The 23,467-nt window shown below is 40.1% G+C and overlaps 1 protein-coding gene across 1 annotated transcript; it reads left to right on the top strand.

Annotated features, from left to right (window-relative positions):
- Positions 1-1,145: 1,145 nt before the first annotated feature.
- On the top strand, positions 1,146-23,082 carry LOC149452170 (membrane-spanning 4-domains subfamily A member 4D-like). Its single transcript, XM_089689704.1, has 6 exons — positions 1,146-1,277; positions 5,249-5,371; positions 7,815-7,871; positions 7,962-8,108; positions 12,578-12,703; positions 18,967-23,082. The coding sequence occupies exons 1-6, from the start codon at positions 1,146-1,148 to the stop codon at positions 19,135-19,137; spliced, it is 756 nt and encodes a 251-aa protein (XP_089545830.1). The 3' UTR covers positions 19,138-23,082.
- The last annotated feature ends 385 nt before the right edge of the window (positions 23,083-23,467 follow it).

The following is a 23,467-nucleotide window of genomic DNA, read 5'->3' as shown; positions in this document are numbered from 1 at the left end:
TTTTTATTTATTTCAATTCATAACACTTGATGTAAAAAAAAAAAAAAAACACACGGAGAAAGGCTTTATTTTAATATATTTAAATACATTTTTATTATTTATGTTATAATTATACACTCACCGGTCACTTTATTAGGTACACCTGTTCAATTGCTTGGTAACACAAATTGGTAATCAGCCAATCACATGCCAGCAACTCAATGCATTTAGGCATCTAGACATGGTGAAAACGACTTGCTGAATTTCAAACTGAGCATAAGAATGGGAAAAAAAGGGGATTGAAGTGACTTTGAATGTGGCATGGTTGTTGGTGTCAGATGAGCTGGTCCAAGTATTTCAATAACTGCTGATCTACTGGGATTTTCATGCACAACCATCTCTAGGGTTTACAGAGAATGGTCCAAAAAATAGAAAATATCCAGTGAGTGGCAGTTGTGTGGACGAAAATGCCTTGTTGAAGTCAGAGGTCAGAGAATGGGCAGACTGGTTGGAGATGATAAGGCAACAGTAACTCAGTAACCACTTGTTACAACCAAGGTATGCAGAATACCATCTCTGGACGCACAACATGTCGAACTTTGAAGCAGATGGAGTACAGCAGCAGAAGACCACACCGGGTGCCACTCCTGTCAGCTAAGAACAGGAAGCAGAGGCTAAAATTCACACAGGATCACCAAAATTGGACAATAGAAGATTGGAAAAACATTGCCTGGTCTGATGAGTCTGGATTTCAGCTGCAACATTCAGATGGTATGGTCAGAATTTGGTGTAAAACAACATGAAAGCATGGATCTACCCTGCCTTGTATCAGCGGTTTAGGGATATGCAGCCAAGAAATCTGCAGCAACTGCGTGAAGTTATGTCAATATGGACCAAAATCTCTGAGGAATGTTTCCAACACCTTGCTGAATCTATGCCACGAAGAATAAAGGCAGTTCTGAAGGTAAAAAGATGTCCATCCCGCTACTAGCAATGTGTGCCTAGTAAAGTGGCCGGTGAGTGTATGTGTAGCATCTTTGTCATCTAGTGATTAAATATACATTTAAAAAGATGTATTATTTAATAATACATTCCTAAATATTACTTTCATGCATAATATTTTTACACAAAAATTTCTTGTTTTCCTCTTTTAGGACACTTTAACAATGGCCATAGCGCTAAATGCTGTACGGATGCCCTTTGTTTTGTCCCCCCAGTGGAGCACGCCTTTAATACCAGCTGAAAGTACAAGAACATATTTCAAGGTATTTCTGAATGGACAACCAAAAGCTCTGGGGGTGAGTCACAGAGAAACAGATGCACAACAGAAGTCATAAAGGGGTTAAATTTAAAGGAAGCCCTCTCTAAAAAGCCCTCTTCCCGGACTGTTTTCTTCCATGCTGATCAAATGGCTTCAATACTTTCTGAATCTATGCCTGGGTGAAGTATGAAAATCGGCAGTTCTGATTTAGTATGGCTTTCTCTATACATGCCCATATACATACACGTTAACTGAATCCTTACTTGTTAGTTAACTGTAGTGATGAGCTGAATATCCAAACCTAATGAAAGTTCAACTGCCAACTTCTAACCAGGAAAATTCACTAAGCAGTATTTTACTGCATCCAAGTATGCGGTAACAGTGGTTTTCAAACTGTGGCCCTTTGCTTTCTTTTATCCATCCCTAGTGGCACCATTTTAATTTACTGATACCAACAATGGTACATAATTCCCCCAACATACCAATGAAGGTGCATAATTCTTCCCAATGACATCAACAATGGGGTACAGTTCCTCCCAATGACACCAAAGATGGTGCACTGTTCCTCCCAATGACATCAACAACGGGGCCTAATGACACAAAGGAAGGGGCACAATTCTTCCCAAAGACACCAACGATGGGGAACAATTCCTTCCACTGACACCAAAGATGGGGCATTGTTTATTCCCACTAACGTCGGGGCTTTTTCTACTCCCAATGGCCACAATCCAGCCACCTTAAGGTAGCACAGGAAACTAGCACTTTGTTTAGAAAGTTTGGAGACCCCTGCAGTAAGATAGCATTTTACAAAAAAAACCTACTAAAATACTGCATGAATTTTATTAAGTCATGCAATATTTTAATAGTGAAACATTCTTTAATGTTTCATCAGGGTTCCCCGCTGTCAACTGAATGTTAAAAGAATTGCTGGCAATTAAAAATTTTGCAAAAAAAAAAACGGCGTGGGGTCCCACCCCCCATCCATACCAGACCCTTATGTGAGCATGCAGCCTGGCAAGTCAAGAAAGGGGGGGGGGGACAGGGAACATGGGGGGTGCTTTGGGGCAGGGGGGCTCCCCCCAAAAGCACCTTGTCCACGTTGATTGGGACAAGGGCATCTTCCCTACAATCATAGCCTGTGATTGTGGGGGTCTGTGAGCGGGGGGCTTATCAGCCCCCTTTGACAAGTTGGCCCCCAGATCCCACCCCCCCAAGTGAATGAGTACAGGGTACATGGTACTGCCACACATTCACAAAAAAAAGTAGTGTAAAAAATAACAAGGACAATCTGGGACAAGTTCTTTATTAAAAACAGAAATTTTAAAAAAAAACCCCCGAAGTAGATCCAACGTCAAACATGATGCCCACCGCCACCACCAAAAAAAAAGAAAAAAAGAAAAAAAGGCTCTGCTCTCAATGCTAGCTCCCGCCAGCTGACAGCTGCACCAGTTTGACAGTTCTTTAATATCTAAGGGGTGATGTCAACTGGGTGACCCTTTCCCCTTGTGACGTCAAGTGCTGTGATTGGCCAAAGCAATGCAGGTGCAATGCTTTGGCCAATCACAATGCACTGCAGTCTGCAGTCAGAGCAGTCTCCAACAGATATAAGATACATCATTGTAGGCACATACACACAAGCTGTTATATACATAAAATGCATTGTGCTCCAAGCATTGAAATAAAAAAATATTTTCTATTAATTTTTCTTTGTTGTAATTATATGCTAGTCACTCATAAAAACCCAATAGTGTTTTAATCATATATATAGGATAAAAAATCATATATAAGAAAAATAATGTATTATAATATATCGTATTGTATTATATAGAGTGGGTAAAAGTTACAGTTTCTATTAGTTTTTTTATTTCTGTCTGTGACCCCACTGGAAAGATTTTCTCTCACTTCCTTTCCATGATGTAGTGCTTACCCCTGAAAGGGCCTGTTTTGCCTCAGATTCCTTTCCCTGATTAGTGTGACAGCAGCTAGGCACATGACAACAATCACTGGCTCGATGAACAGTCTAGGGGTAGTCTTTTTTTTTTATTTTATTGCTGAATAATTTGGATAGGGCATAAAGAACTGTGGAACACTCCATGTACGCTGAGTATAGACTGAGGACACTCTTCACCCTGTTGCTAACTCCTTAGAGCAGTCCCTTTAGTAATGGCAAAGAAAAATAGACTGCACTGAGACACCATCAGAAAATATCCCAGGCCAGGAAAACACTAGTACTGATACACAAGGGATAGCAGCAGCAACAGTCACAAGGATCCTATATGCAGATCCGTACTCACAATGTCCCTTGATACTTCCATGTCTCCTTCCAATATTAGCCAGATATTTCTCCAGTGAACTTTCCAGACCAGATCCTCAGTGAAATCCTTTTATTAGTTCTAGAGACTTTTGGCAAACAGGCCCCCCCAGCTTTAGCATAGCTGGGACCTCAATGAGCATGACTACATTTCCAGCTGGGCTGCCTAGAAGAGCAGCAGCCCTTCAGGCTGTGAACTTCTCCTCCAGACTATTTATGCATTCTCTTAGCCTCCTTCTGGATACAGTCCTCCAGGGATTGGCTAAGACAGCATATATACTCAGGTTGCTGATTTGCCTTTCCAGCCCACTACATTCTAGAATCTTCCAGAAGGCAGGGGGAAACAATCAAACCTACAACCACTGGTGTCCAGAGCAGGCCAAATCAATCACAAGCTGCTCCAATGATTACAGAGGAGCCAAAAACTCAATTTACCTAACCAGGTTAACCTGTCTGAGGTCTGAGTTACACTGGGATGCCCAAACAAGAAATGAGGGCTTTAGCCATCTCCAGGACAGGAAATGTTGTAGCTCTTACTATACTGAACACTTGTTTTGGAAAATCTTTCAAGCAGGGACAAAGACTAAAACTTTTGTTCCTGAGAAAGCTTGGGTAAATGTCCTTCATAGGAACAGAGGTAAAGTGTACATACACCCAAAACTTTTGGTTTTCAGTTATGGATGGCTTGGGGAATGAATAGGACTCCAATCAGGTTTTACTGCTGTCAGAGGCTCCATTAAAGAGATTCCTTCACTCTCAGTCTTGTACAAAAGTTGTCCCTGATAAAACATGTGATATAGATCAGAGAATGTCATCCTTCCCTGCTCTACCCAAACTGAAGTAAAACATTTTGGTTAAAGTGGTTGTAAACCTGTACATCCCGTATACTCAGTGAAGTGACTGGCCTCAGATGATACAAAGATGACATTAATTGTACCTGTTTACCTGCAGCCCTCTTTCCTCTACATCAAGTCCAGAAATTATGTAATTGTCTGAGATTTCAGGAAAAAGGAGACAGAGAGCTGAAATTACGCTCTGCAGAGCTCGGTGAGGAGAGCTCTGATAGCTGATTGGAGGGTAAAGACACACCCCCTCCACACAGCTCACAGGAACAAAGCTGAGGCTGTCAATCTGCTGTCACCTGTCACCATTTTTCTCTTGGTGTCAGGAAAACTTGTCAGCAGTGATTCATGCTGATAGCAAAGGAACACATGTGGCTCTTAGGTTATGTTCACATGGACATTGAGACTACAAAATCCTCTGAAATGCCTACAGCACTAGATTGCATTTCAGAAGTATTTTAGATGCACTTTATAGTTGAAAGAAAAGCATTTTGGACGCTCTCAGAACATTTTGGACAGAAAGACAAGGAGAGCCTTGCCGTAGTGCTATGCAAACTAATGGCAAATGCCCTATGGACTGCTTAGAATGCATTTACAGCACATTTCAATTGACTTGCAAGTTGCAATGCCTGATAATTGTTGTGGGAAGATCGAAATCAACATGCAGAAAACGCAAACGCATTGTATGTACTAGATAAACCGCTATTCTTTTAATAAATGGGCATTACTTTTGCAAAGTTTTTATAAAATCCTTAATGGGAAGTAAATGTCTGTTCTTTACACCAATGTGAATGAGGCTTTATTTAATCACGTTCCTTTAGCTAGCTAAAAATTGGCATGATGTTTCCTTTTCAGACCTTACAGATTTCAGCGGCCTTCATACAGATCTCTCTCGGGGTGATCCTCTACTTTGTGTCCTTCTTTGGCTATACAAATTTTACCCTAAATAGTGGAATTCCTTTCTGGGGACCAGTTCTTGTAAGTAAAATCTGAAGTTATGCAGACATTTTTCTTATTAAAGCCCAACTTTAATTTTTTTTTTTTTTTTTTTTATAAATCAGCACAAAGGACAATACTTATATTCAATCAGAAGTGTTCCTTGTATTGCTGGCTGCTCTTTTAGTACATATCCAAAGTTCTCTACCCCACCCCTCATAGCCCCCCACAGCTGTAATCTTCCAGTGTCACAGGAGTTAACGTGAACACTGCACCTGTCATAGGCACTTGTCAAGAAGTGTCAACTTTGTCTATGAAAAGCTCTATAAATGAAGGAAGGGCAAATAAATACATGGTCCACTTCCTCCATTCATAGATTGGTTTTCACTATAATAAAGCTTCTTTGAATAAAGGCGGGAGATGGAACGGGCAGAATTAGTCAGCACTTTTGATGAGTGCCTACGGCAGATCCAGTGGCTCATAAAACCAACACATTGCCATAAGATGATGGTTGTGGGGGGGTATGGGGGTACAGAGGACATTAGATTTTAACTAAAAGAGAAGCCAACAGAACAGGGGACACTTCGCTTCGAATGCACATACCATTTTTTGTGCTGATTTAGAGAAAAATGAGAAAGAGCTTTTAAGAAACTGGAGTCTGATCAGACCAAACATTTTATTTTGGCTTGTTGAACCAGTTCTGTCAGTTTCAGATAGATTGGCAAAGTGTCAAACTGACAAAGTGAAACTGTTCTCCTTATAACTTAGCACCAGTCTTTGTGAATTCCTCTGAGTATAGGTGGTCATTCACAAATTGAAGTCGGCATATCAACACTTTGACACCATAGCACTTAGGGATACTTCAGAAAGATAATACAAGGTGATAACCATCAGATATCTGCCAAAATGGGAACGTTCCCTCAATGCTGCCCTCTCTAGATCGGGGACTCTTGAAAAACATAAACACAAAAGGGCACCAAGGCCTACTGCATTATAGTCATCATTTTATTACAATGTAAAACTAAGCATATACTCACAAAAGCCAAGGTATAAAAGTGTACTGAAAAACCCAGGAAACAGAACAGTGAGCCAGAAGAATACTCACATGAGTCAACTACTGCTGGCGTGTTTCGATGAACATGCCCTCTTCTTCAGAGCACTGGGTTTTGCACAATGTCTTTATACCTTGGCTTTTGTGAGTTTAACATTTAATAAAATGATGACGGTAATGCGCTAGGCCTTTGCGCACTTGTTTTGTTTGTTTTTACTAATCGAAGCAGGGACCGTCTGAAATTCGATCAGTGTGTGGCTGTCCCTGGTCAACAGAAGCCAATAGGTTTTTGGACTTCGGTTGAAGGGACATGTTGAAAATTTTTCCTTGACCAGTGGCTGCAGCCAATGACCTGCAGCTGCTGGTCAGAGTATTATGACAGTGGAGGGTGCCATTGTCAGAATATAATGTCCCAGTTGGGCGATTCCTCCCATCCACCTCATCTGGAGTGGATGGAGGAACCTGTTTTTTTTTTTTCGTTCAGGCTGCTGGCTGGACAGAAAAAAAATGTGTATGGCCAGATTATGTTTAGTGTGAGGCTGATGCATGTTTTGTGTGAATTGTGTTGCTCAGTGAACTGATAAAGTTGTCCAAATTTAAAAGGGACAATATATGTTTAAAAGCTGCATGTATTAGGATTTGTTAGTTTAAGAGGAAGGGGCAAAGCCTCAGAGCATAGGAAGGAGAAATGTTAGAGATCATTCTTTTTTGCAGCTTTAGAGTTTAGTACCTCTACTCTTAAATTGAAGGGAATTGTAGGGAAGAGGAACAGATTGGTGGATTGTGTAAGGGTAATTAGCCAAGAATGTGGTGGGCATTCAGATTGGAAGGGGGAATATTTATTTGTCCCAGGAGGTGAAAAGCAGGTCCTTGGCAGTGCATAAAAGAAGGCTGGTTATGAACTGGGAGCTTCATGACAGCTTGATTTTTTGTCAGTGGCCATTCATTTATTAACCTTATAAAGTACCAACACAAGTTTTTAGGTTGCAGTACAGAAATGTTGTAGCTTAACCAACCATTGAATGTACAAGTTCATTGATGTGTGGACCTACTGAGCTGGTTATGTATGTCAAAGTGGCTGGTATGGGTCTTCATCTTAAACATAGTTTATTAAAAGGGGGCATCGTCCAGGGCCAGCTTTACTGCTGTAATCCTGTGATTATGAAACATTTGATATTTATTGTTCGATGAATAAAATGTATTGGTTCTGGATACTTTGTTAATAAAAGCTGTGGCTATTTTTCAAAATGAAAAGGTGTTGAGCATTTCTATTTCAGGAAAGTCTTCCTAGGTCACTTATGCCCATTTCATGCTGGTGGCAGAGCTTTAATATAAGGAACGGAAGAATGACTGAGAAAAATAATTACTACAAATGGAAAATAAATCATCATGATTTTCACTTCAACATAAACAAATCTGTATTCTTCTTTCCAGTATATCATCTCAGGCTCTCTGTCTGTCGCTGCTGGAAACCAGGAGTCTAGTTGTCTGGTAAGTTATGGAATATTCCAAAGAACATTGTTCATCATTTATAGCATGATCACAGCTTGGTACCCAGGTCTTTTCATGTGTTCTGTACAGATTGGTGGTTGTCTGGCCATGAACATTATAAGCTCTTTGGCATCCACGTTGGAGCTTGGTCTTCTCATTCCAGACATTTCGGATATTACCAGTCACTGTACTAATTCGGCTCTAACTACCTGTGTTGACCACAAAGCTGAAGCATGGGTGAGTGTTCGTGTTTATGATTATCTTTAGGGATGCACTGATACCCTTTTTTGATCTTCGAGTATGAATACCAGTACCAATACTTTAGGTCAAATACACACTGATACCGAATACCAAAAATTTGTGGTACTTTTTGCGTCAATGTGGTGCTGACAAATCAAAAGCTGTCTAGCCCGTACTGTCATCCCTGCAGGGGGAGGAAAGAAAGCTGTGGGGATTTTAAATCCCTGTGACTTTTTCTCCTCTCCTTGCATTCGAATGCAGCAAATTTGGGAGGAAAAACAAAACTGAAAATCGCAGACCAATTTCTACAGCTGAGAATCCGGAGCATTGTCGCTTAATCTGCAGGTAATACATCCCCAAAAGGAGGAACCTACGCACGCCTTGACGCCACGCCGTCGGAGCACTGGGGAGCTCCGGCGGCCACTACATCTGACAGGACGGTTAGTCCTGTTTGTTTTGGCTGCTGATATTAATATTTGTTGGCGGTGTTACTGATACGTTTTATCCAATCTGGATGCATCCTGTCTTTTACTCTAAATAAATGTTTTATAATATACCTTACTATGGGCATTTCTCTTTGTGAGGAGTTTCTCCTCTTAGATACCGAGGATGCAAAGTGAAGGAGTGGTGGTTCTCTCTGGTGTAGCTGTGACTGCTTCCTTATTTATCTCGGGAACGTATACTTCTTAGACCTGGGGATCTTCATTGATCCGGGGATCACATCTACCCATCTTCAACTGCATCTTTACCACAGTATACACATCATTCCGTTTTTGGGACTTTATATTGACTTTGGAGTACCTATTAAGCACATTGACTACTTATTTTCTTTTTATTTTTATTTTATTTTTTATTTTTAATTTTTTTCTAGCGCTGCACTTTTTACTTAATACATCCCCAAACATCCTTCTCTCCCACTCTCCACTCAGCATGGAATTGGTGCAGGGAGGTTTCCAGCACAGCTCCTGTGTGAACTCAGGCTATGACAAGCCTACGTTCGCACTGGAGCAGTGGGGAAACCGCATGCGATTTGGACAGGAATTGCAATACTGTTCAAATCACATGCTACTCTTTGTATTGACACAAATCGTACTAGAAGGTATCGGTTTTGGATATCAGGAACATTTTCACGAGTACAAGGACGTGAAAATACTCGCTATCACCACCAATACCAATATCCCTGATTATTTTGCATGCCACTGATTATAGATAAAATATGGTCAGCTCCTATAAATTTGAGGGCATCAAGATGACATTATGTTCAAACTAACTAGGTTCAAACTACCGAACTTGAACCTAAGTATAAGCGTCTTCCAAACCATAACATCAAGCTTAAACTTCCTCCTGTGCCCTAGTCTTCTTCAATTAAACCAAGATTTGGACTAATCCTATATACTTTATTCGACAATAATTGGGAAATACTACCCTTAACCTACCTAAACCCTTTAATTTTGCCCTCTATCTAACCTAACTTTGCATCAGAAGAGTTGCAAGATCAAAATGTGAATGATTACACTGCTTTCTTGGGAAAATATAAAACAAATAATAATAATAAATCTCAATCTTCAATATATATCTATCTTCTATTCAAGCCATATTGTGATTTATAGTTATTAAAATTTGTATTGTCAGGAACCATGAACCAAAACGGAGACAGAAAGTGTTGATAAAATCACACCTTTAATGAAATAGCAAAAATAACACGGGTCAGGAATGTAGTCAAAACAGAAGCCAGGGTTTGGATGCCAGAGCAAGTTATCAGATGAGCCAGGGTCAGGAAACCAGAAGTCAGCATAGTTAGGAGCCAAAAATCAGGAACAGGAATCAAAAGAGAAGTCAGCCAGACCGAGTTATACACAGGAACACACTGGAGATTATAGACCACACAAAGGCAAGGAGGAAATGACCTAAGCTGCTAAAATAGGGTTGGCTGTAGACTGATCTAATGAGGCAGGTAATATTATCCAGGTGAGTCACTGTGGAGACAATGAGTGGCTGGTAATTAACTGACAACTGAGCAGATTCTGAGCACTGAAAGAAAAGAGCTGCTTATTAGGAAGCAGGAGCCCAGCCCTGACATATATTTCCTTTTCAATCTGCAACACTGTAATTTGAAAAATGGCTTTTATAGGTTAAATTATGGGCAATTTCTGTTTTGTGTCCTCGCGTTTACAGTGCACTTAGTACAATGCTAATGAGTACAGGAGTTGAAGGGATATAGTGTGATTGCATGGTCCTTAGTGGAGAGTAAGCATCTACTATATCCTGTGACTCTAGATCTGAAGAGCTGTTTGGCCTTCTATAAATTAGAGGTCTGCATTTATAGTAAGCTGTTCTATGTACACTTTGGTGAAGGTGTTATTCATAGATGGTGACATTGTGAAGGAATTTATGAAAATTGTAAGGACACCTTGGTGTACTCAGATTGTGAAAGGATTGATCTAGCACTACTTGTCTTTCTACATATATTTCGTGTGGATGTGCATGCCATTATTTAAGCATGCTGATCAACATTTTAAGTTTGAGGGAAGTGCAGATTTACTATATTTTTAATAACAAATTTGTGTGCAATGCATACATTTCATATTTTTACCTGGAGGGCCTCAACGCCTCATCACTGCAGGTCTGCACCACATCCAATCACTTTCCAAAGCTTGCATCAACTTCCACAACATCTCCAAAGTACGCCCCTTCCTAACCAATGACACCACAAAGCTCCTAATTCACTCCCAGGTTATCTCACGCCTCAACTACTGCAACTCCCATCTCATTGGCTTACATTGATATAGGCTATCCCTCCTCCAGTCCATCATAAATGCTGCTGCCAGACTCCTCCACCTTACCAACCGTTCAATGTCTGCTACCCCTTTCTGCCAATCACTGCCACTCACCCAACTAATTAAATTCTAAATACAACTTACAAAACCTGCTACCCCTCTCTGCCAATCACTGCATTGGCTGCCACTCACCCAACTAATTAAATTCTAAATGCTAACAACTTACAAAGCCATCCACAACTTGGTCCCCAGCTTCATCACAAACCTATTCTCAAAATACCAACCAAATTGTACTCTTTAATCCTCCCAAGACCTCCTGCTCTCTAGTTACCTTGTCAACACCTCCCATGCTCACCTGCAGGACTTCTGAGCTTCTCCCATCCTATGGAATTCCCTACCCCAATGTGTCCAACTATTTCCTACTCTGTCCACTTTTAGGCAAACCCTCAAAATGTTTCTCCTCAGAGAAGCCTATCCTGCCTCCACCTAACAACCGTACATGTATTTTCTCCATCGGCTCATTGCCCATAGGTATTACATTTTGTATCACTTAACCCTCCCTCTTAGATTGTAAGCTCTAACAAGCAGGTCCCTCTGATTTCTCCTGTACTCAATTGTATTTTAACTGTACTGTTTCCCAAAGATTCAAAGACAGCATTGCCAGCTTTGTCAAGCACAGTAGGTGTTAGTCAAATTTAAAAAACGGAAAAATGGATGGTAATTCATATTTTCTTAGGCTGGCAGAACCATATGCATTGGGCTTCTATGGACAGGAAGGCCAGTTTCCATAAAAAGTGCCCCATATAGTAAACTTGGGGTTGAGATATTCACTTTTAGGTCAGTACAAAGGACAAGGGGGCACTCTAAAGATTTAATCTTCACATACAGAAAGGCTTTTTCATAGTAAGAGCTGTAAAAATGTGGAACAGGCTCCCTCAAGAACTAGTTCTGGCTAGCTCAGTAGATTTTTTTTTTTTTTTTTTTTAAACAGAGTTGGATGCAGTCCTAAAGGCTGGTACACATGGGTTAAATATTGGCTAGCATCTGCCAGTTCAACAGAAACCAGCCGACATTCAGCAGTGTGCGCAGCAGTCAGTCTGGCTTTTGTTGAAGGGAAATTCTGGAAAATCAGCATCTGATCAGCTCTGGCATCCAATGGCTGTGAGAGCTGATCAGTGTGCTGCAGGACAGTCCCCCTGTCAGAACACCATAGCTCAGCGGGTAGATCCCTGCACTAACATCCCTTAGCTAGTACAATAACCTTTCAGTTTTTTTTTTTTTCGTTCATCCCATTGAGTTGAATAAAAAAAAAAAAAAACTTAGTGTGTACCTAACATTAATGCACAATATATAATTAGATGTTAACATTTATAAATAATAACACCAGAGATTGTTGTTCCAGGGAATATCTGAGTGCCACTGGAGTAAATTGGACCATGCTTTTTTTTCTTTTGTGCCTTCCTCCAGACCAACTGTGGGTATCAGATTCTGTATATGGAAGTTTTCAATGTATTCTATTTTTTTTTTTCTTTTTGTTGAACTAGATCTTTTTTCAAACTGACTAGCCTTGTAACAATGTAATTTTTTTTTTTTTTGCTTGTTTGGTTCTGCAGCTTTTTTATTTGAAAACAATTGCATGCTTTTTGAAGTTGATGAGGTTCTAATATGTCATATTGTTTTGTTTTTCAGATAATCAGAATTATTGTTTTAATATCTTTGATAATTGTCAGTTTGATGGAGTTCTGTGTGGCCATTTCAATGTCTTCTTTTGGCTGTCGTTCTCTGAGCTATAAGTCTGTCGACTCCTTACCCCAGGTGAGCTAGGTGGATTAATTGTGATCAAAGACCATCTTAACCATCTTTAAATTTTTAGAATTACATCTAAATTATTTTCTATTTCTCTCCAACCCCCCCCCTTTCCAAATCTTTTTTCATTCTCACACTGCTTTCTCTTATTTTTCCTTCCCTTCTGTCTGCCTTGGTTACTTTATGATAGTCTCTCTATACCACGTATTTTATAACTGCCAAAACAATTGGCAATTAATTAAATGTCAGATTAGGATCAACATAAGAGTATAGGGAATATGGAGGGATGAATTCTAAGCCAATATACTCTTACACATGGCTCATGGCTGCCATTTTCTTAATGGAAGACAAGAAAATAGGGGCATCGCACTGAACGGTTAAAGTACAAAGAATATTTACTTATTTCAAAAGTTCAGTGAAAGTCAGCTAACAAACCCAACACATGTTGGGGCTTTCGGCGTCCCTTTTATTAAAGGTTTTGCAAAAAATTTAGGACAGAATGGACTCTGAGGAAGTCCAAAAATGATAGAACTTGCCTTCAGGATTAATAAAGTGCAACTAATGAAAAATATTAAAACCAGAATAAAAAGGTAGAAGTACCTGGATCAACACAATAATAGTTGGGAATCCTGGCTTAGACCTCATGCAAACAGTTGCTCCTAAACGTGTGTTTAGGAGCTTTTGGTCTTTTTTGCCAAAGCCCTTGAACTCAACTCAATAAAAGTCTATATGTGTCCATGTACCCATAGACTTCTATCAGAGTTTAGCAGCAGGAGAGTTTAGGGGCAATTAAATGTCCCTCTCCTGAATGCAGAAGAATTGTGGAGGAAAGGTTTGGAAAAAACCCACTAAATGTAGCAAAAACACGTATAAGCGTTTAGAGCTTGGGCATTTATTCATTTCAATGGCAAGTACTCTAGCCAATGAAATGAATAAACATCCAAGTTCTAAAAGGTGACTTACATGCGTTTTTGCCACATTAGCATTTTTCTGCTGCCAGTAGAATTAACATCCATGGCAGTACCAGTGTGGCTTCTTAGGCACTGTATCCTGTGAGTGTATTCAGTTTGTTAGTATTCCTACTGATGGCATATTAAATACTACACTTAGAACGATTTTATTGTTGTGATTCCTTTCATGTATTATGGCTTAAACAGCCAGTATTATATATCGTTTGGGGAATTTATTGGAAACTATATACCAGTCCCTTTGGCTATCTAACCTTGAAGTACAGGTGTTGGTGATTATACGTGGAGGAACCTCCAGAGATTATCCTGATTTATAACAAACACTAATGGGGTCATATAGTTCTAGTGAGTGATTCATTCGTTTGCTTTTGCACTGAGATGTGGACACATGGATTTCTATGTCACCAAATTTTGAGGTCTAAGTAGGACTGCCACAGCTTGAATTCATCCAGCACTTGGTGGAAACATAAGGACGTTTTATAAAATTATAAAATTAGAACTCTTCAGTCACTATATATATATATATATATATATATATATATATACACATATATACATAGAGATGTAACAAAATAATTCTTACCTTATTTGCACTTTCCCTAGAAATATGCATTCTTCAATTCCTCTCCAGCCCCATAATGTGGGTGGGCCCTCAATGCTCTAACATTCAGTGCAGGACTGCTGCTGTTATGACATCAGCCACTTGACCAACAAAGAGGAGCGGTTACTTGGAAAGGTCACCCAAGGGGGGTGGATGAAGCTTGCAGAACAAGGAGGTGGTTGCATGACCAGCAAAGGGGAGCAGCTACTTGGGAAGGCAGTTCAGTGGAGGCAGCCTGCAGGACCAAGGAGATGGTCGCGTGACCAATAAAGTAGGTAGTCTAGGTCCTATTGGCAATAATACCTTCATTTCTTGTTCTTTTGACAAAACAAGTAAGAAGTCTAACAAAAATAGGAGATATATGTTCCTTGACATGGGAACAAAAGACCCAAAGGATTTTCTCTCTAATCCTTCTATGATACAACTTAAAACTGAAGTTTAAGGATGGATACGTTTGCATAGTTAAATTGATCCACCTTGGACAGATATAATTATGCATGTGCCATACCTGTCAGTGTGGTAGACACCACTACTACAGTGATTGCTGTTGGTTTCTAGGTCCCTGACCAATCAGCTGCCCTACTGCTTAGTGAACACAGGAGTTTGCTTTTAGACTTTTTGCATTTTAGATTTTTCCTCACTCATAGTCCAAATTATAATAGTCACAGGGACACGGTCATCTTTAACCATTTGACGCCCAGCCTATGGCCAAATGGCGTCCGCAAAAATGTATTAGCTTTCCGGGAGGCCGCCATATGGCGTCCTCCCGCACATGCGCAGTTCACGCGCTTGCAGAGCCGCACAACGGCGCGATCTGTCACCGGCCGTGTACCTCGGGCACAGCCGACAGACCTGAGCACTGACCCCCGTTGCAGGTACCATGTGACCTGCTGTGACCAATCACAGCAGGTCACATGACAGTTGTATACAATGGATGGCTTCATTAATGTCATCCATTGTATACTAGTGTCTAGCTGTGAATGGCCACAGCTAATCACATGCACATGTGATTAGCTGTGGCCAAATCACAGCTAAGCACAAACAAAAAAAAAAACCCTGAATGAATCAATGTCATTCAGGTAAATGCTTGCTTATAGCAAAGTAATTCTTTGCTATAAGCAAATTGTGTAAAAAAAAAAAAAATACTGATCACTTCCCCAAAGTAGTACAATGTTACTATGGTAACATTGTGTTACTATGGTAACATTGTACTACTTTGGTCATAGTTAAATATGAAAAAAAATCTTAAAAAAAAAAAAATGTAATTAAAAATTTAAAATAAAAAAAAAATTAAAAAAAATTAAAAAAAAAAAAAAATTTTTTTCACACTGTCACCAGTCAGTGTCCCTGATCACCGCCATGCTAGTTATGATGACGCTGTACTGCACTGGTGACAGTATGTAAAAAAAAAATAGTGAAAATTATTTTTTTTATTTTTTCATTTTCCGAAAAATTATGACAAGAAAATACAACTTCAAAAAACTCGCCATGCCTCTTATGAAGTACGTCGGACTGTCTACTTTGCAAAAAGTGGTCATTTGGGGGATATCTGTACTATTCTGACATTCTTGGACCTCAAGAAATTAGATTGGCTGTCAGTACTTCAGGATTGATCAATATTCAGATCTATACCATAGTTTGCGAACGCTATAACTTTCCTACAAACTAAAAAATACATCCTAATTTGGGTTATTTTCACCAAAGACATGTAGTAGAATACATCTCGGCCTAAATTTATGAAGAACAATTATTTATTTGCAAACATTTATAACAAAGAAAAACGTGTTTTTTTTTCAAAATTTTCAGTCTTTTTTGTTAATTTAGCAAAAAATTAAAGCCCCAGCGATGATTAAATACCACCAAAAGAAAGCTCTAGTTGTGTGAAGAAAATGATAAAATTTTAGTTTGGGTACAATATTGTATGAATGCGCAATTGTCATTCAAAGTGTGAGAGCACTGAAACCTGCAAAATGGCCTGGACAGGAAAGTGTAAAATTGCACGGTATTGAATTGGTTAAAGCAAAAACGACTGTTAGTAAACCATTCCCCCATCTCAGTTGCTTCTCTCCTATTTCTGGATCTCTCAGTCTATCAATCCCCAGTTTGAATTATTTGTTGAACCAATACCAAACTGTGCCCTCTAATATGAAAAAACAGAGGAAGTGGAGGAGAATTGTTTAGGCAACTATGCACAGCTTTGATATGGACTAAGTGGCAGAGCAGTGGCCACACATAGATGTAGCTCCAGGTTCAGAAAAGGTGTTTTAGACTTAAATAGCCATAATGAAGAATGTTGAATAAGTAGTGTAGGGCTACCCCCGTAAGAGCCACTTGTATTATTGCCCGGATCTCCCCTTGCTTAGCCCTGCAACCAGGCACAAAGTATTTTCCACAGCCAGGTACACTTTTGCTCTGTGTCTTCAATGACCAGTCTAGAGGATGTTGTGTTTATTTTTGTACTTTTTTTATTGTAGAACTGGGGATAGGGATGGGAAATTTAGTAGGATACTCTAGAATTAGAACTCATCACAACTGAGGACATCTAACTGAGCTTTAGGTGAAGTCCTCACAGAAGCATGTAAAAAGACTTCTCCGTTAGTAATAGCCACAAGTAGTTTAGGTGTGAGAAAAGTCCCTTTAGCAGTAGTAGTAGTAGCAGGGCAAAGATCCTCAGGTATAAGCCAGTTAAGGCAGACTGTGGCAGTCCAAAAGTAGTAGAAACTGAGCAAAGTTCCATGCAGTAACAGTTGGAAAGCTCTTAACAGCCAGTATTCCCTTTTTCTCAGACCCATGGGGGCTATCAAGCACCAGAGGGATAGCAAAGCACACAGAGTCCCCAAGATATCTGTGTCTGTACTCACAAGGCCCAAGGAGAGAAAGGCAGCCTCCTTCTAATCTTCCAAGTGAAACCCTCTAGTGATACCAGACAAATTTTTGGCAGACCGCTCCACTCAGTCAACATACTGAAGAACCAGGGTCACTCTTTCTAACTTCAGGTCCTCAGGTCGCCCACCTGAGGCTGCATGGTAGTAAGTGCCAGGAGAGGTAAACCTGCCTCCAGCCTGGCTTGGTTCAATCTTCTCCAGGAAAGACACTGAGCCCATGTGCTCACAGAACATAAATACCACTCCCAGCATGCAATGAGTCCCCCTCCCCTGGAATTTGCTATGGCTGTATCCATATTCATGCTGTTTACTTGCCTAGCCCCTACCTATGTTCTGGAAGGCTCTCATAGCCTCCTAAAAGTAGGTGGAGCTCAAGAAAAACTCAAACAGCACCACAGCATCATGAGCAGACCTGACTAGTCAATTACAGCACTCTGTTAACCGCTTCCCCTCCGACCTATATCAGAAATACTGCTACAGGGCAGCAGGGGTGCGCAAAATTGTGTGTGTGTGTAAGATTTTGCAGTTCCAGGTAGGGGGCACCCGCGCTCTACTTGCGCCACCATTCACAGTCTTGGCTGCCAACACCAGGTCCCAACTGGTGATTACTCATTGGCACCTGGTGATTGCCTAGTATCTCCAACGGGGGAGAGACCTGAACTCCTTAACCGCTTGCCTGCCGCTCTATAGCAGAAATACTGCTACAGCGCTGCACAAAATCACGTATATATAGACGTGGTTTTGCATTTCCGGGTAGGGGCCGCGCCGCCTTCGGCAGTTTCGGCTGTCGATCACCATGTCCCAGAAGGTGATTCCCCACTGGTACCTGGTAATCGCTGAGTATCACTGACGGGGGATAGGTCTGTATGTAAACAATACAGATCTCTCCCCTGTCAGCTCCTGCACACTGCTTTGTATGGCTCTTACAGTGAAGCACAGACACAGCCCACATAGTAAAACAGCACACAGTTAACCCTTTGATCGCCCCACATGTTAACCCCTTCCTGCTCAGTGCCATTAGTACAGTGTCAGTGCTTTTTATTAGCACTGATCACTGTATTGGTGTCAGTGGGGATGTCTGCAACACCAAGTCAGTTCCCCCCAGTGTCAGAATGCCCGCTGCAGTCCCACAATAAGTCGCTGATTACAGCCACTACTAGTATAAAAAAAAAGTTCATTATATATACACACACCTCCATTTGTAAACGCTATAACTTTCAAGTAAACCAATTAATTTACCTGTATTGGGATTTTTTTTTTTTTTAGCAAAGACATGGAGCAGAATACATTTTGACCTAAATTTATAAAGAAATTTGATTTAAAATTTTTTTTACTGGACATGTTTAACAGCAAAAAGTCAAAAATACAGTTTCTCTCAAAATTGCTGGTCTTTTTTTTCATTATAGCGCAAAAAAATTAAAACTGCACAGGTGATCAAATACCACCGAAAGGAAGCTCTATTTGTGGGGGAAAAAAAGGACATAAATTTCATTTGGGTGCAGCGTTGCATGACTGTGCAATTGTCAATTAAAATAACACAGCTCCATATTTTGAAAAAAATGGCCTGGTCAGTAAGGGGGGAAATCCTCTGGAGGGCAAGTGGTTAAGCAGAATACCAAACTGAATTTACTTGACAGCCTCCCTGTGAAGCAGAGAAATACAGCTATACTTATCCTAACTATACAGATCCTAGCACCTATCTAGGGGGGTGCTACAGTAAGTGGAAAAGATTCTGCTCTCATGCATTATTGCAGCTCTTTTTTCATTTGTATAGTGAGAACTGTCGTTGTAATCTGTATTATTGTTTCATGTTTCCAGCAGGCACTACTAGTCACAAATGAATGTTGGACGGGACATGTCCAGCCAGTCTATCCTCACACTGTGATCCCAAGCCCTGCCCATGTTTTTGCTTCGTCTCTCTATCCAGCCCTTCAAGGAAGTCCGAATAGTACCAGCAACTCCGTACCAAACCCCATCATCCATCCTTAACAGGAACCTACTGATGTTTAAAAGTTCTTTGTATGTGTGCAGTGTTCTTTTATTTAATGCCTTATTGAGAGAATTAGTCTCCTAAATCAAGGGTGTCAAACTCAATTTCATTGTGGGCTGCATTAGCATTATGGTTGCCCTCAAAAGGGCCGGTTGTATCTGTAAGACTAGATGTCCAGAGCACCCCCCCTTCCCCCTTACATCAGATGTCAAGAGCAACCCCACCATCAGAAGTCAAGGACCCTCCACCCTCCCTTACCTTGTGCTGCTGCCGGGAAGAAGCTGGGGGCAGAGCTGGGAAGCAGAAAGTGCAGGGTCTGGAGGAGGACTAGAGTCAGCTGCTGGAGTCTTCTGAATGGTGAGATGAGGGAGGTTATGCAGCTGCAGGAGAAATACGGGGGCCACATGAAATGGCCTGGCAGACCGAATTCAGCCCATGGGCTTGCATTTGACACGTGTTCTTAAAAGAAAAGAAAAACTGCCAGCTGCTTAGCTTAAAACCTAAGAAGGTGAGTGATGAATGGGCAACCTATAGCAATCGTACAATACCGATCTAACACCTATAGTGACCTTAGAACACCGATCTAACGCCTATGGCGATCTTAGAACACCGATCTAACGCCTATGGCGACCTTAGAACACCGATCTAACGCCTATGGCGACCTTAGAACACCGATCTAACGCCTATGGCGACCTTAGAACACCGATCTAACGCCTATGGCGACCTTAGAACACCGATCTAACGCCTATGGCGACCTTAGAACACCGATCTAACGCCTATGGCGACCTTAGAACACCGATCTAACGCCTATGGAGGCCTTAGAACACCGATCTAACGCCTATGGCGACCTTAGAACACCGATCTAACGCCTATGGAGACCTTAGAACACCGATCTAACGCCTTTTTTTATTTATTATTTATTTTTATTATTCATCCTTGCATGTTTTGTGAATAATTAGCGCACTTTTTATTTGTACACTATCCCTAACCTTACCTGATTCCTGGCTCTGCTCCAGCACGGTTTCCAGTTCTAGCACCGCTCCCCTCACTTCTTGTTTCACAAGAGAAACTGAGGGTAGCAGGATCAGACTCCTGCTGCTGTCAGTCAAATTCTGATGAGGAGGAAATGGGGATATACACAGCCTGGCTTGGGAGCAAGCATGCACAGGTGCCTCCTCAGTACCCAGCTTGGTAAGGGTGTACCCAGAGTAGGGAGAAGCTGACAGCACATCCAGAGGACTACCAGAAAAGAATGTAAGCTACCTCCCTGTGCAATATTGTTGCACAGATCAGGTATTACCTCTTTTTTTATTTTGAAATAAAAGAATATACCCTTTATCACTTTAAGGACACAGTTGATCATTGTACAGTATGTGTCTAAAATTCCATTTGTGTCCTGTAGTAGAAAACACAACATTTTTTCCATGTTTGATTCAAAGATTTTAAGGGTGAGCATTCGATACAGTTGATTTATCCAAAAATGATCTTTCAGTTTTATTTGTGGATGTGTGTTTTTTGAAGGCTATAATTAAAGCCCAGCTCCAGGATATTAGCAACTCCCACTCCCCTCTCTAACTGCACGTATAAAAAAAAAAAATAGATCCAAATGCTCATTTTACTTATCTAAAGTCATGCACGGTCACGATGACTCTACTATCTTCTCTCTACTTCTTGGGGTTCTCCTTCAGGTGTCCACTTTAATGCCTGCATTATGTGAATATTTTTTGTTGGTGGAGATTACACTTCTTGGGGTTCTCTCATAGGTTCCAGAGGCAGGAGAATTCATGGGGAGATGGGGAGACCAGTGTCCAAGAAGATAACAAGCAGACAAAAATACCTGGTCCTCAGGGCAGGAAATTAATTTGACTTAAGCCTAGTACACATGATCAGAAAATCATACAAAAAATACTACTTTTGAAGCAACCATTCAACAATCTGATTGTTAGTACACAGGTTTTGTCCGAAATTATTAGAAGGGACAAACACAATTTCTCTTTCTCATACGATACCAGATCATACGATTTTCATTTAATCAGTACAGTTTTGTCCGAAAATACATCACTTTTGAATTTTCATTGTCATATAAGAATTTTCGTAACTTTAGTAACATCTTCCCTTTCAATATCAGACATGAAAAAAAAAAAGAATGGACACTCATTTGTCCGATATTCTCATCATATGTACATGACCTTACAGCTGAAACTGTGACTTTGATCTAATATACTGTAGGATGGCTTAGGAAGATGGGTTTGGAATCAAGACTGAGGAGTAAGGTAAATGATATACAATGCGCTATTTGAAATGTTATTTTTGCCTGGAGTTGAGCTTTAAAGTAGTTTAATTTATTCCATTTTGCGTTTTGTATTGTAATGTTTTCTCCTTTTTAAAAAAATAATATGTTATGAAAGTTTGTACAGAGAGTACAGGGACAAGGGAGGCCCAATGCAACCTTGGAAATTGAGCAAATTATCAGTTACAAAGCCTTACAAACAAAATGTAACAAAATCATACAATATTGAAAAAATAAAAGGGATAACTTTCATAAAAAAGTATTCTTCCTACTCCCAAGGTTGGATGGAACACATGGATCACATTCACCACAAAGATGGGACACCTGAAATGTGACCAAGATTTGATCGTAGATCTCAGGTTTTTATCATTGAGATAGGAGTGAATTTACCATTCACCCAGATTCTCTGATGGACTCATTGAGGCAGGCACCTCATCTAATTAGAAAAGGTTGGATTTGGGTGATTAAAATCTTCAAAAACTCATAACCATGCTGGCCTATAAGTTAATGAATCTGAAAGCAAGACTAATGGTTTTAGTTGATGTTCTGCTAAGAGTAGAAACCAAACATGGCTGCTTTATGCCTTTTAGATTCAGTACCAACATAAAAAGACCCAAACTATTATTACTCTCCCATGTTCTACAATAAAGCTGGCAACTTTGGAGTCTAATATCTAATCAACCAGGCCTTTGCAGAATGTTTATAAAACTATGCAACGTACTTTGAGATTTTTTGGTTAAACTTTTCAGAACGTTCAAAGATGGAAATACACATGTGTCTCAGAGACTGGAAACATTACACGTAGACTGCGAAAGTTGAATACAGAGTGCAGACTCATACACTGGTGTTCAGTGAGAACACATCCAAGATCAAAAACACTCCCACTGTGATGGCCCTTACATATAAGAAAATTGTATGAAAATTTCCATTCAAGGAATGATTGGCTGATTAACTAAATTGTTAGAATAGCGTTTATGACAGCCGATTCAAATTTTTTTGGATGACAAAAACTAAGAAATGTTTTATTGTACATGAACACAACATCCAATTTTCATTTAATACGTACAGTAATCGTACGGAATCAAATGGAGAAAAACATGCATAATCAGAAGTATTAAACGACCCTGCACTTCCTCATCTACTGCCCAAGTACATTGCTACTTTTGCCTATGTCGACCAAGAATTTCCTTTAAAGTCAATATAATTCCAACTACATCGTGATATGCACTTTTGTGGAAAATCAGAAGGTTGCTAGTCCGATTTTCTCATAGTCTTTTCTAGGCTTTAAAAAGGTATACAAATTAAACATTGGGCCTTCTTTTGACACTGTATTATCAAAATGTAATTTATATTCCAAATGAGCTCTGCCCTGACTGGACCATGACAGGCTTGTACTGGGATCTTTTGAATTATTATTTTCTATAATTTTTCAACATTTTACATTCTTTGAAAAAAATGTTTTTAGTTCTCGGTCATTGCTCAGTAGGTTATGCTTTTGCTATAATTCTTGCTATATGTTCTTATTGCATAATAACTTTTTATGTTGTTTTTACTTGTATTATGGCCCAGATAAAGGCAGAGTGCCTAAACCCCCAAAATGCATTGGCTATATTATTTTAACTAGATTTAATTAAAATTATTTCTGGAGTCTGAACATTGGTGTGGCACTTCCACTGATTTTCTATCAATTTTTAACTTATTACAGGACCCCTGATTGAGGCTACATGAGAGAAGCCGCAACAAAGCTAGTGGGCTTGATTAACTGAATGGGTCAATTGGGTAATGAAAACAGATCTGCTATCTCTTACACAAATACTTAAAATTATAGCAATAAAGCCTGACCTGCCTTCTAACCTTTCTCCATTTTATGCAAAACTAAAAAAAAAAAAACTAAAAAGGTTTGACCAAAATGAAGAATGTTAATTATACCTTGGACAGCACAGTGGTGAAATGGTTAGCACTTCCACCTGGCAAGTACTAAGGTCGTTGGTTCAAATCCCAACCACGGCACCACCTGCCTGTAGTTTGCATGTTCTCCC

This window comes from Staurois parvus, unplaced genomic scaffold (genome assembly GCF_062004578.1).
Source record: "Staurois parvus isolate SC_StPar_1 unplaced genomic scaffold, SC_StPar_1.0 ptg000493l, whole genome shotgun sequence".
Classification (NCBI taxonomy): Eukaryota; Metazoa; Chordata; class Amphibia; order Anura; family Ranidae; genus Staurois; species Staurois parvus.
This window is presented reverse-complemented; position numbering and strand designations above follow the sequence as displayed.

Excerpts from the sequence above, each read along its gene's own strand:
- LOC149452170 (XM_089689704.1), top strand. The coding sequence starts at position 1,146 with ATGGCCATAGCGCTAAATGCTGTACGGATGCCCTTTGTTTTGTCCCCC. Across the intron at positions 1,278-5,248 it reads GACAACCAAAAGCTCTGGGG|ACCTTACAGATTTCAGCGGC; the intron begins GTGAGTCACAGA and ends TTTCCTTTTCAG. Across the intron at positions 7,872-7,961 it reads ACCAGGAGTCTAGTTGTCTG|ATTGGTGGTTGTCTGGCCAT; the intron begins GTAAGTTATGGA and ends TGTTCTGTACAG.